The 14,869-nt window shown below is 37.4% G+C and overlaps 1 protein-coding gene across 2 annotated transcripts; it reads left to right on the forward strand.

Annotated features, from left to right (window-relative positions):
• Positions 1–924: 924 nt before the first annotated feature.
• On the forward strand, positions 925–14,391 carry LOC103478383 (transcription factor E2F3). Of its 2 annotated transcripts, none has more exons than XM_008432185.3 (8): positions 925–1,613; positions 4,539–4,662; positions 5,495–5,625; positions 6,614–6,702; positions 8,390–8,548; positions 9,518–9,632; positions 10,066–10,207; positions 11,023–14,391. In XM_008432185.3, the coding sequence occupies exons 1-8, from the start codon at positions 1,332–1,334 to the stop codon at positions 11,313–11,315; spliced, it is 1,335 nt and encodes a 444-aa protein (XP_008430407.1). In that variant the 5' UTR covers positions 925–1,331; the 3' UTR covers positions 11,316–14,391. The 2 variants fall into 2 exon arrangements, with proteins under 2 accessions (XP_008430407.1, XP_008430408.1); XM_008432186.3 differs by lacking the exon at positions 925–1,613 and adding an exon at positions 1,645–1,949.
• The last annotated feature ends 478 nt before the right edge of the window (positions 14,392–14,869 follow it).

A 14,869-nucleotide genomic window follows, 5' to 3' on the forward strand; every position in this document is an offset into this window, starting at 1 on the left:
TAAGTCTGGATTTATGAACATGCTAATTTCAAATTAGCAAATGACCTTGTGATGATTATATTATAAAATAATAAAAATTTTGTGGGGCAAAAAATCGGAGATATCCAGATAAATGGTCAAATATAATTTTCCTTTCTCAAAAATATCTTAAGGTAACGCTTGACACACATGCAAATTGTCCATTCAACATAGTGTTTAGAATTCTAAAACTGAATGCCAAGAAAAGTTTAATAGTCAGATTACAGCGGATCTTCTGCTGGTTTGTAGAGGTGTCTAACTGTCCTCAAAAAGTATTGCCTATTTACAGAATGTCCAGATAATACTGAAACAGTGGTTATGCTGTTTTACTATTGCAATGATGTGTACTGTTATCCACCTGTTTACAACAATTGACATCCTACACTGCAAAAATAATTTACTCACTCATACAGGTTTTTTTTTTAAAGACTATCAATGATAACATTGCTACTATTTAATAAATAAATAAATGTAAATCTTCTTCAGGAGCTCAAAGTTTATCCTTGCCCCTCCCACCTGGGGATTAAAAAAAATATTGCAGCAATTATAGGTTTTACACAAAATAGCCTTTTGAAACTGAGCACACTTAAATGAATCATTTTTGTCATTGAATAGTCAAGTGCTAAATGCTCCATTGAGCTGAATTCTTTTGAAGTTGCTTTTCTATATTCTTTAACGCTTTTGGCATTTGTTTCACAAGTCAAAACATTCAGCTGACCTGCAAGAAAGAAAGGAGTTAAACCTTTTATGGCCTCAATTTTGTTTTGCTTCTGTTTAGTGAAACTACCATAGTTACTGGCGTCCTCCTCTTTTCACCTTAATAGATCACTCGCGCCACCCAGCGTCCATCCCTGAAACACGCAGTGCGTGACTAGTAACGTCCCCTGTTTACAACTGCCAATTAACACGTGGCTAACCCAAAGTACGTTCCTCATTGGTCAAAGCGGAACCGATATGGGCGGAAATTCGAGTGCGCAGGACCAATGGAGTCCGGCATGCAAATTCCGTTTGAAAATTTGCCGGGAAATCTGAGTTTCGCGGGAGGGCTCTTGAGCGCGTAAACCGTATCCCTTCATTCATCAGGCCGTTTCCTGAAGCCATTTCTAGACGGGAGGAACGAGAGTTGCGCTACTTTTAAATCCGTTGCATCTGCCTAAATGCACGTTCTTAAGGAAAAATACTTTTTAAAAATCGATCATTCAGACATTCATCTTCACGTCCGTGTGATTATTTTTGTCTCTGCCGCGACGGATTAGCAGCCGTACGGGCTTTAAAGTTGAGAGACAAGAAAGGGGTTACCCCGAATACGCAAGATGAGAAGAGGGATCTCCTCGGCTCCGGACAAAGTGATTTTAGCAGGGGTTGGGGGCTCCTCTCTGGATAATAATATAATTTTAACAGCTCTCTCGGATCGTTTAAACCCTGGTCAATCTAATACCACGTATATTCAAATAATAACCACCCCACCGCCTTGTAACGTTACACAGACATCAAGTGTGTGTTTATCCGAACCTCAGGTTAACAGCATTTATACAACTCCGCAACAAGCTGCTGCAAACGGAACCGGACAGCGACCCGCTCTGGGAAGACCACCGGTAATGACATCCACAGCACATTTTTCACACATTTCTCAACTGCAACCAGGCTCCGGTGTGATAAAACGTTAGCCTGCTAAGCTAGCCGAGCTTGTTGTTTGGGCAGCTAATGTTAGCTGCTTAGCCAGGGCATTCCCACGACTCAACCCCAGCTATGAAGCTAACTAACTAACCCAAAGAGGTTGCTTGGGAGTTTTGTTGACTCTATGAAGGCAGAAGGCAAGTTTAGGTTAGTTTAACTTTTCTAGGAATGCAGAGGTGCCGTGTAACAGCGAGCTAGCGAACTTCATGGTGCTTTAGGGTCCGCTTCACCTTTGCAGCCAGATGGAAATATCGGTAAGGGATGAGTAGCGTTAGCGCTGGCCTAGTAGCTGCTGATGTCTTTATTTGGGGTTGATGGGGGGGTTGTTTGGCAGCCTGGTTTTTAATGGGCTTATTTTTAAGCTTCCTAATTGAATACAAGTAGCGAAGCTTTCAAAAACACAAACTTCCTCACGATTACAGTCTGGCCTCAGTTGAGAAACTACTCGATCTCTCGTCGTCTCTGAAGATGCAAGCCAAGTTGAATCTGGCGTCAAACTGTATTAGCTTTCAAAGCTAGGTGGGTTATTGATTATTAGACAAGAGAGGAACATATCTCGTTCTCCTTGACCTATATTTTGAACATGTTTTCATACGCATTTCTCTTTGTTAATAAAGTGACGTTGTGGTGGTGTTTCATGCCAAGTAAAGTGAAACCCAAGTTTGCTGCTTTGAATCTCATTGCACGTTTCCTGTAAATTGATCATGCACAAACCACACGCTTGAGTTTATGCAGAATTCAGGGCGTAGAGCTGTTCATTGCTATTCATCTTTCATGAAGGGAACCAGTTAGTGTGTCAGGCTGTAGCCATGACCAGGCTGAGGGGTGAGGGGATCTGCTTGGTGATATAAAATGGCTGACACTTAAACTGTCAAGAGGACATATTCCTGTGTCTTATTATATATTTAAGAAACAGAGACCAGTTTTTAAAGATTTAGACACTTCCTTAAGATACTGCCACCCTCAGAGGTGTTTAAAGAGAAATGCACATTGTTGCTGTGAAACTACAGCATTGTGGGTACTTGTAACACACTTTTGAAGAAGTTCTTTTTTTTTTTTTTTTTTTTAATTCCAGTGTTTCACAATTGATTTAAATCAGATGTTATTGCAGGGATGTGTTAGTGCCCTGCAAGGGTTGGTTTTTTTTTTCTAACATTGTGCAGGTAAAACCTTTTTTTAAGTTGTATAAGTAGAAGGTCCAATGAGAAGAATTATACACATTTTTGACTTTTTGCATTTAACTTGGATATTCACTCTTCACTTGTTTCTAGTCGTGGAACAAGATGCATACCGTCAAATTGCACTCAAGTGTCTTTACAAATGTGAGGTGACAAAAATACAAGTAGAAAGTATGTAGCTGTGTTGTGGCCTTAACAATTTAAGTTGCCTCAGTTAAGTGTGAACCTGCATGATATTCTTTAGTGTGACTGAAGTACTATGGTTTTATTTGAGCAGAAACGTATTACATAGTTTTATTTGAAACTGAAAAGGAGTGCTTTTTCTCACAATAACATTCAAAACCTTACATTTAGAATTTGGAGATTTCTTCACTTTGCTTTGGTAGACTTTCAATGTAACATCAGTTTTCTTGTAAATGTGCATTTTGTACAATATTTTGTGCAAATACTAAACATTTTAGTTTCCCCCATCCCCCAAGTACAAGACACGTTTAACAACTGGACATTATTTTAGTCAGGCTCTGCTGAAGTAGCGAGGTTGCAGTTGGCCTCCTAAAATACATGGTACTTGTGGCTAGCCCACACTTTGTGTAAAACCACTGTAATTCATTAAGTAAGATTGGTGTCTTCCGATAGTAAACCCAGGATTGTCCTTTTTTTTTTTTTTTGCAAATGTAATGTTTCTTTATCACCAATTTTGTATTTTATTGTAAGCCAGGATTAAGAAAGTAGTTTTTTTTTAAGCCAGCTGACCTGGGGTGTGCAGCAACAGGTGTGAAAAAGGACAGTGTTTCCATAGATACGGACGGATAAATCTGGAGCTTCAACCGCACAAACAGAATGCTGAAAATGTTTTCATTTTAAAACCATATTGTACTTTTACACCAGTAGCTTCTGCATGCCTGCTGCAGTGATGGAGTGATGGAGAAGAATGTACACATTTATACTGATATAGTTTTGTCAATAAGTGCTGGATGACAAAAATATGCAGATATATAGTTTTTATTTTGATACTACAACTGCACTACTATGCAGTACACAACTGTGTGTGGTTATGTTTTGGGAAGTAATGAAACCCTCTGTGGGGAAAAATAGGGTTGCAACGAAATTAATCTCAATCAAATCTAGTATAGTTTTTTCTTAATGGACAGAAAACTAAACAATAATTCTGATCCATAGTTGTAGAAGTTTAATTTAGGATTTGGTCTCTTCTTGAGTCTTGTAAAACAGAAGTGATGACCAACTGCAAATATGATGTAGGATCAGAATGTATTGAGTTTTTTTTGCTTTTTGTCTCTTGTAATATGCAAATATGCAGTTCATGTCTCTTGTGTTTTGACACATTTGAGCCATTTGTTAGCAGGTTGAGGTGTTTCCACAAAGACTGAAAAATAGGAGCCAACCTCAGGCTACCAGTCACTCCTTTGGACCCTGACACTAAAGACCCTCTGACTGGCTGAGCTGAGGTGTTTCAGTGAAATCTTCCATTTGTTTTGCTGTTGTTTAGCCCATACATGTAGTTAGCTTGGATTCAAAAATACCTGTTGCATCCTGTGTATGAGCAACTTCATATATCAGTAGCGAGGCTCTGTCAGATGAGCCAGAATCACCCCGATAGCGAACGCCTGCCTCACTTTCTGTTGACGCTCGCTTGTTCCCTTCCAGGCAAAAAGGCGGTTGGCGCTTGACGACTCGGATCACCAGTACCAGTCAGAACCAGCCAAAACACCAAGAGGCCGAGGAGGAGCTGCAGCTGCAGCAAACGGGACACGACTTAAAACACCCAGAAGTAAGTAGCAGGTTTTAAGGAACATGATGTCTTGCTTGCTTTTGTAATTTCCAGGTGGGAATTTGTAGAGGAAAACAAACTCCATGTTGACGATATTTTAATGTCCGGAATTCCTTCAGATAACCTATAGATTATAAAAGGTTTTTCATTTCTTAAAGTGCTTTTATTTTTGCATTAAATTCTTGTTAAAATGTTTGTTTACGTTCCACATCACAAGATGAGTTTTTGCATACAGAACAAACCGACCAAAGACCACACTGTGCTTTAAAAAAAAAAGTATTTAATGTAAAATAACCTAGTTTAGTTGGAGCTGATCCAGGTTAGTCCAAATGGCAAATGAAAAAGCCATCTGTGAATTGTCCCTTTACAACACGACTGAACCCGGAGCCCACTTCAGTGTCGCGTTTCATTCCGGTTATAACGTGGGCATGAAACCCCACTTGGAGATTTTACATAGTTTGTACCTAAATGCACAGACTGTTTACAAAAGTAGATGAAACTGGTAACAGTCCAAGCTTGCTTTCCACGACATGATTCTTCTCCCTACCCATCTGGCTCGTAGTGCAACTTGCCTGAAAAATTATGTCAAAGCTCATGCTTAAAAAATATTTTACTTGCTTCATTGTAAACACAAGATCCTCAAAAGAGGGAAAAAAAAATGTCCCTTCTACCGTTGCATGCACTTTTGTTCTTACTTTTTTCCTTTGTTTTAATTTAGGAGAAAGTTGCCACCATGAGGAATGTAGCCTCCACTGACCACCGCTGACTTTTACACGACCTCAACAACAAAAGTACTGTTTAAATGACTTTCCTCAACTTTCACCCTCCTCAGCCCCCAAGTCTCCACCTGAGAAGACGCGATACGACACTTCGCTGGGCCTGCTCACAAAGAAGTTTGTGGATCTCCTTGCCCAGTCTTCTGATGGCGTTTTGGACCTCAACCTTGCTGCTGAAACCTTACAGGTAAATTCACATCTCAGTCGAAGAAGTTAAGAGTGTGCGTAAGGTGTAAGCAATCCAAACTGATATTAATCCATTGCAACGCTTTAGCCAGAAATATGAAAACTAGGTGTGCAAATTTGAAAACTTGGTGAGTGCATTTTAGCTGAACCGATTGGAAATGTTGCTAAAAATGTTTGTTAATTCAGGGAAATTGAGCCAATAGTTGTGCAAAGCACAGAGATATTGATCCAACTGATCTTAGTTTGCCTGAAAGGAAATATTTCACCAGAAAGAGAGGGACAGTTGTTAACTTTGTAACGCCATCCCAACTTTGAATGGTGGTGGCAGCATTATGTTGTGGGGCTATTTTACTAGAGGAACCTTTAGTTTTTGTTTTTCTTATGTTCCTCTGTTAAAGAATGTTTATTTAAACTAAGATTATGGTTAGCATTAGCATGTTTTGATAGGACTTGTTGATCATTTTGCTCGTAGCACATTTCTACCAGTTAAATCATTAAGTTCATATGGGAAAACAACTTCAGAAAGCTTTATCTGAATTAAGTTTAGGTAGGTTTTAATAACTTTCTTTCCTTGATCAGCACATAAATGAAGCGACTGTCAGATTTGACTGACATCAAACACACACGATTCGTTGTTCTCTACCTGCTAACCTGATTTTTACAGAATAAAACTCTTGAGTTGTAGGTGCAACTTAAAACCAATTAGATCAACTCAATGGTCTGATTGGTTTGTAAAACACTTAAAATTTTAGTAGTTACAAATGGGATCTGGGAGACTGGTAAGCACCATGATGGATAGGGGTTTCCAATGAGATTCACACACTGCCTGCATTTCTGAGAGACACTTGATGTCTAAAGTCTGTTGTATTTTTGCAGATCAGGTGTGCTTTTGTCTTTATGCAAGCATGTATTCTTTTTATCTGAAGGAAAAATTAAATACTTTTTTTTTAATCATTTATAAATTGCTCAATTCTCCTGTATTCTCTCAGGTACAGAAAAGGCGGCTGTATGATATCACCAACGTATTAGAAGGTATCCATCTTATCAAGAAGAAGTCCAAAAATAACATTCAGTGGATGTAAGTCGTCACCGCCTCGCACTCTGTCCTACAAATATAGATTTGGAATTTATTTATTTATTTATTTTTTTACAAAAGAACCCAAACAGTGTTTAATTTTGTTCAGAGTTGCTGAATGTCTAAATAACACAGATTGTTTTTCTATACCTGAAAAAGGATCAGTTAATTTCTCGTCTAATTTCCTACAAACTCCATCCTGTGAACTTCAGACAGCCGAGTGACTGTAGAGACACGGAGCATTCAGCTCCGTCATTTACACCGCAACAAGCACTTTGCCTGCATCTTAGGTTGTTTAGTAGAAAACACTGCATCACAAACAGAACTCCCAGAATTTTGTCAACAAACATCCTCACCTGAAAGTTGCCTCGGGTAAAACCTGGCGAAAAATTGACATCTCCTAGTTTTTGCATCTGAAAACCCCCTACATCATCTTTAATTTAATTAATGTAACTTGAACTGAAAAAAATGGGTATTTGCAACTAAATCAGGGAGTATCAACATAAGCTTTACTGGCACTGGTGCCAAAATAACGGCAAGACAATGAAGTACGCTAGTACCATAGCATGTTGGGAAGGTATTCTTGCTTTAATTATAATACTTGTTTTATTTCTAACCATTTCTTTACATGTGAAAATCTGAAAAGTGTGGTTTACATCTCAGGAGTTACTTAATCGAATCCACCTAAAATCCTCTGAAACTTCATTCATGAACATGTTGGATCGTAAAGCACAAGGAACACAGGCGATAGGTCAGGAATAAAGTAGACAAGCAGGCTAATTTTAGACATTTTAAGCTTTGAACGTCACAGAGAGCGTGAATCATGAATGCAGTGAAGAGGGATCTGCAGAGGTCTTTTATGCAGGCGGTGGAATTTAATGACAGGAAACTTGTGACTCATGCACTTCACAAATTTAAAATATGCAAGAATAAAATGTTTTCCACAAACTGTATTGAAGACATACTCTGGTAAGAACGCAGTAAACAAAATTGAATATTTTGGTCTACATAAAAACTGTTGGGTGTAATGGAAAATTAAGCACCGCATCACTCCGAACATGTCATCCTCACGCTGAAGGTTTTTCTCCACAAGCAACAAGGGAGCTGCTAAGAACTGATGAAAAGATGACTAGTATAAACGGTCTCTATAGGTTTTCTGTTTCTGTGAGCCCCTAACTAACTTGTTAGGGTCTGAAAAAGTCTGCAGAGTTGGTGAGAAGGTCATCTTCCAGCAGAGCAGACCTAAAAAATGCACCCAGAGATAAATGTGAATACACAGACCTTTAGTAGGCCTCTCCAGAAATGTACTGATAACATGCTTAGGAGGTACTTAAGCTATTTGATTAAAAAGTGGTGGAGCAGGCATGCATTTTAAAGTTGCAGGTCTGAAAGTGTAGACCACTGCTTGATGTATAAAGCAGTCATGACCTAAAAGCATCACAGCTGTACCTGAAATCTGCAGAGTATATTGTTGCAGGGGTGGAATACATGCATCCTATACTTTTAAGATTTTTGTTTATAGAAATTGTTTAATGCATCCTTTTCCTTACTCTTCATATTGATGCACCACTTGGTGGTTAGGATATGAAATTCATTGAAGCTTGTTGTAACTTGACCAACGGTGGAAGAAGGATGATCACTTTGGCCACTCACTGCGTCTACCTTCATTTAAACTGTCTTGTTTTCTCAGGGGCTGCAGTCTGTTGGAGGTAGAGGGGGCTCTGAGCCAAAGGCAAAGCCTCACTGCTGAGGTTTCTGCGCTGGGTGAAGAGGAGCAAAGGCTCGAAAAACTCATCCAGAGATGCAGCCTTGATATAAAACAAATGAGCGAATTACCAGGCAACCAGAAATATCCTTTTTTTTTGTTTTTTTTGTTAACTCTGTGTGAATTTGAAAAAAAAGGTATGTGTTGTCAGTAAATGTCTGATTTCTTCACCAGAAGTTTAATTATATTTATCTTCATTCTTGCTCAAAAGCTTAAATGGTATAACTTTTACAGTACACAAAAATATTTTTTTCTTAAAAAAGCAAAATAAAAAAATCCTTTTGGGGGAAAAAGAAGATTGCATACATTAAAACTCTATTTACATGCACTGCATGCAGACACTTTTTTTACTCACCGACAGGCTAAATGTTTCTTGCTTTTTATACGTTAACCACAATTATACTAAAGTTATGCCGTTCCCTCCATGCTTCACATTTCGGGGCTGTTTTCTCAGACTCAAAAATATCCCGCTTTGTATCAAAAGTCATTAGAGTCAAACGCTTTGTTTCATCAGACTACAAAAGACAACGTTTTATAATTATGGTCTGTCTGTTGAAGCTGGAATCGCTTTTTCCTATATTTATAATTGGACATTGTTTAAAGAGATGAATGTGACACATTCAGACATTTTTTTACATTTTATTCAAGGATGAACAAGATTTGTGGAGGTTAATTTGTATTTTTCCTGAGTTCTTATCTGATGTCTTTATTTTTTTTCTTGATGTCACACACAGACACTTTTTGTCCGTCAGTGCCTCCAATTAGTTGTTGTGAATTAATCAGCATAATTTTTGTTTTCCCAAATTGTCTGAAGCTTTTAAATTTGAAGAAAGGAATTAATGCATATAAAAAAAAAAAGAATCTTAATTCTGGCATTAAGAAAAAAAAAAAAAAAAAGTTTAATCCTAAATGACTGTAAGCGGCAAAAGCTTAATCTGATTTAATATCTGAAATTTTTTGGAACAGTAATTTGTTGTTTTATAGTGTGTGTCTTTTTTCAGCCACATATTGCTATAGTGTTTGTTTTTTTTTCCTTAACCCCGCTGTTTGCACATATGCTTATATAACGTACCAAGACATCAAGCAGCTGGGGAGCCTGAGAGACCAGACTGTAATTGTCGTCAAAGCGCCAACAGATACCAAACTAGAAGTGCCAGACCCTGATGAGGTTTGTGCAAGTACCGACAGGCTGGATTTCTTTGTTCTCGCCCTTTCTTCATCTGACGAATGAGATGCATTTGCCGAATGATGAGGCTTAGCTTTTGATAATGCTTGTTAACATTGTATTCTACTCTGAAGTGCTGCTGTACGTTGTGGGCATTGTGATTTGCAATTGCATAGACTGAATAGAGATAATTATTTTTTTCTTAGTCTGTAAATCTTGCAGATGTTGTACGCAACTTTCAACTGGATTCTATAGCAATATCACAATGTTGTTGGAGTTTGTTTTCAAGATATTCAGCTAAAAATGTCTGCATATGTTGGCAGTGCTTACAGCGCATTTATAAATTGGTTAAGTTGTTGCCTTTGATGTTTGACAAATTTGTTGTAGATGCAGTTAAGAGGCTTGTAATGTTTGAACTCTTGTTTCCTCTCTCCAGAGTCTGTCCATCCACCTCAGCAGCACAAAGGGTCCTATCGAAGTGCTTTTGTGTCCAGATGAGGAGAACGACATGAGAAGTCCTGTAAAAAATGGCAACACCGACATTAATGGCAACTCTCCTTTCCTGAAAGTTGTTCAAGGTTGGTGACAGATATTAACAGCAGTTGTTCACACAGAAGCTTTTTAGACCAAAATACTATATCAGTTATTGCTTATTTGTATTCATATTAGTTCCAGTTTTATATTTGTACATGCTATATAAGGGGGACATGCAAAGTGTCGCAGCTGTTACAAAGTAGCTTTTTGTTACATTTGTTAACAAAGAAGAAACTTATACAAAACGGTTGCGCTTAAGGTAAAGACAATAGATAACTGAAACATGAATGGTGTCAATTTCATGGTAGGTATCAATTCTGTGTCCAATATTTTAATTTTGAGGAAACCTCAGCTAAAAGTTTTTGCGTGTTAGCTTCTCCATTGGATGCTAAATAGCCTCGGAAATTAAATTTGTCTTTAGCTTTATACATGTTTTAAACACAACCTGTAACTGCTATAAATATTGACAAACCATTTTAGGAAATAAAACAAGCGTCTGACAAAAAGGAAGCTCAAAATAATCAACAAACAAAAGAGTAGGCTGTACAAAGCAAAGTCGGGTTTTCTATGTGTAAACATGGCTTTACTGAATCTGAAACTTTAATAAAAAAAAATTTATTTCATAGCTTTGGGTTTTGTTGATTCACTTAAATGAAAGATTTAAACGTAAGTGTATGTTGGGACAAACGGCAGAGTTGTGCTCTAGAACTTTTCTTTCTGTCCTTATATATTTTCGCAACAAAAATCAGAAACCTTGCGGTCTTCAGTTTGAAAGAGTGGTGATGAAAATGTATGTTAATCGGAAGTTATTGTAACATAAAAAAAAGAATATTGAATATTTTTTGACACTATTTTTCAGATTCCAACTGCACAACCACTTCCCCCAGCACTTTCCTGTCTCCACCCGCATCTTCTTCCGCCGTCTCCGTGACGACGCTTTCCCCCATCTCATCCCCGTACACCAGTCTCCTCCAGCAGACAGAAGACCAGGTCCCCTCATCCCAAGGTCCCTTCTTAAACCTTGTGCCTCCCATCTTGGAAGATGACTACCTGTTAGGTTTGGAAGACGACCAGGGGATCAGTGACTTGTTTGATGCCTGTGACTTTGATAAAATGCCCTCACTTGGTCTGGATGATCTCCTGTGTAGCTAGCATCAGCTAAAAGAAGATGGAGATGAAACTCAGAGGGCTTTGATGGTGTATTTCTTACTCATTTTATTTTATTTTTTTCCCTCGCAGATGTTTTTACACAGGTGATAGAAACGTGTAGGTAAAGGGAATCGACTCGCCGTATGATGCAGTGTTTGTCGTTGTACAGAGAAACAATTTGAAGGAAAACACTCCACAAATCTTGGCATTATTACCCATGTCCTGATTGACTCGGTTGAGTTTTTCTTGGCGGTGTGATCACGCAAGTCCATATGCGGGAAAGGGGAACCATTCGGTTTTTGTTTCTGTGAATAGTTTTAGGTTTATTTTTGTATTTGATGAACCCTCTCCCCTCTTCCCTGTGTGTTATTGCCAAGTGCTGTGAGGGGGGGAAAGTCTAAAGAGTTTTTAACAATAGATTTCATTCTATTACACCAATGATGTGATTGAAGGCTTATATTGTTTCTTTATAAATGTGGCACCCTGGTGTGCAAATGTAGAACGTTTTAGATGTTAAAAATTATAAAAGGCAAGGGTCAGGAGGAGGTTTAAGAGTCGCCTGTGTATGTTTGAGCACCATTCTCCAATTTCGAGCTGCATGTCCGACTGTGTTGGTGCACAAGTGAGTAATAGGTGCTCTTGAATTAACACAGATTAACTGGAGTTGGTCGTGTCGTGATAAAGTGAAATTATAACTGTGCAATGATGTATGCAAGACAAAAGTCTTGTCTTTTTGAAGTTGCAGAACCCCCAAAACAAACAGCAAAAAAAAAAGAGGCCATAACCCTCCTGAAATTAGGGGTTTAGCTAAAGAAGCACCTAATGTACCCAAGGGTATAAACTTAAAAATCATCTGCAGTTCATACTTTTTTGATACTTTCTAAATTTCTGATTCAAACTGCTTCAGCCCTGCTGCTGTCCTGTCACCTACAATTATACTGTGTTGAAAAACATTGAGTTTGAGTCAAGTGCAGCGCAATGTACTGGTTTTTTTTTTTTTTTTTTTCCTTTTCCTTTTTTTTGGAAGCTCAAGAGTTTTGTACTTTTAAAATATTTTAATACTTCACCAAATGACTTAATGATCAGCCATGGAACAAAAAAATAATAATTCTGAATGAAGCTGCAGGGTTTCCCTAGACAAACAAGCGTTTAATATTTATGACAAATTCTGCTAAATTCTTAAACCATGGTTCGGAATAAAACCTTGTTTAATATAGAAGCTGCTTACATGTTGACCCCCCCTGGCTTTTATTGATCACTGATGATCCTCCTGCTGCTAGTGTTGACTCTCCCCACCCCCATCGCCCCAACTTGACTAATGTATAATTGTGTGTACAGTGTGAATGAGTTGTCAGATTAAGCCAGCTGTGTGTAAATTCATGTACAGTTTTCTATATTTTTGTCAATGCACAAGGTACTATAGGCTACCTCTCACTCAATGTTAGACTGTCGTAGTAGAGCATAGAGGTCAACGCCATAATGTGTGAAAATATTTGAATTACCCTTTTGTGATAGAAGTTATATAATTTAGCAGTGGGTTGAATTTTACAACCTGAAATGTTAGACTCAAAATACCAATGCTCTTATACCAGTTTAATAACGTCATGTTTTAAATTTCATTCACAGGGTGCTCATTTGATTGGCAAAAGATGAGATTTATTGGACTTTACTGGTAGATCGTTTCTATAAGTTATTTAGCCTATGTTAGTTTTTTGTTTGATGTGAAAGTAGAAAATCTTATACACCCCCAAAAGCAGTTTTTACAGACCCGAGTGTAGTATTTCAATATAATTTACCCTTAGCATAATACTTATCTGCGCTGATGAACAAGTATGATCACAGGGTTCCTAAATGTTGGAGGGAGTAAAAAAAAAATGGAAACCTGATGTTTCCAAATCTGAAAAGGAGTGAAATGCCATCTATGACATTGTTGAATTGAAAGCCAACTTGAGTAATGTTGTATTTTGATTTGTTAAAGCTGCACATAAAAACCAACAGTCATATTTTTTTTTGTACTCAAATCCCCAAGAATATATATAGAAAAAATACAAAGATTTAGAAATTTAAGTCTTGAAAATGATGGAATTTTAAAATAGAATATGTATAGGAACTCTGTGATCAGGTCTCAAATTTCCAAATACCAAGGAAATTACAAAAAAAAAAAAATGCATTTTTCACTTTATTGCAGAGTGCCAAAATTGATTGATTCTAAGATTTAACATGAAATTTTACAACATGTCAAAAAAAAATCCAGCTTCATAATTGGCTGGAACATCAAATAAATCAGCTGAATTGACAGCATAGTTTATTTACAATTTCCCAGGTAGCATATTTGCATCAATGTATTGTTTTATGTATTCACATTTATGTCTCAGTTTAATTCTTAAACCTCTACACCGCAGTTCATGTAGATAATCTAATTCTGCATCCATTTCAACCAACAATTTTTATGTTGTGTCAAACATTTTGTTTGGAAGATGCTGTACTTTTGAATAGATTTGCTAAGAAATGTTAACGATTTTAAAACCACCACTAAAGGATAGTGTTTTGTACTATAATTGGTGACTTAAAATCGCAGCTCGTAATTTTTCTGTTGTATGATTTTGATGCGTGATTTAGATCTTGCAAAAAAAATTTTGGATTATTATAAGAACTAGAGTCCAGACCGAATCCATCTCTGGCTGCTCTGACTATTAAGCTGTTACCAAATACATATTTACCATAAATATTGTTCAAAGATTATGTGGAAAAGAAATTGATAGGAAAAAACCCGACGGTAACAATGATTATATCATTGCTTGGTTTCACTAACCAGAAAGAAAAGAATAATTTGCAGGTATTTTGCAGTTTGAATGCATGGGTGGCAGTGCTGTTGAATGTTAAGTAAACTAATTGGATGTTTTTGATGTGCGTCATTGAGTTCTGAATTATTTCTGAATTGTTCCTCAAAAGTGAGGAATTTTGAATTGTTTGAGGGTGGGTGAGTGGGTGGGTTGGGAGTGAGGGTAATTTGATGGGTCTTTTTTTGTATTCTGGACATTTGCAATGGAGAAAAAAATAAAGCAATATAAGCAAATTATGTTTTCTTATTAATGTTTGGATATTTGTGAAGAAACGTATTTCAAGAATAAGTTGCATGTCCCACCATTGGTCACAAAAGGAGGAGACACAGGGACTAAGTTGATCCAATTAAAGGTTTTCAAATATGCGTACACAGGTATGTTGTCTCACAAGTGAGTTGATGTAAATTTTGTCCAAATGTAAATATGTGACAAATATACTCGATATAATTGTACCAAAAAATTGGATCTAAAGCCAGTGGTTGTAAAACTGTTGCATAGGATACTTTCACCGTAACTTGGCATGCTTGTATGCCAGCAAGCATGCCAAGATATGCTTGGCTCTGCCAGCATGCATCATCAGAATGTGCTCAAAAACTTGCAGTGTAGAAAATGCTGAGAATCTTTCTTATGAAATGTAATTTACCTGGGGACGGCAACACTCCCTAATATTGCTCAATGTCAAGTTCGAAAACCAGCAGACTTTGCCAATGTATG

This window comes from Poecilia reticulata, chromosome 16 (assembly GCF_904066995.2).
Source record: "Poecilia reticulata chromosome 16, P_reticulata-male-v2, whole genome shotgun sequence".
Classification (NCBI taxonomy): Eukaryota; Metazoa; Chordata; class Actinopteri; order Cyprinodontiformes; family Poeciliidae; genus Poecilia; species Poecilia reticulata.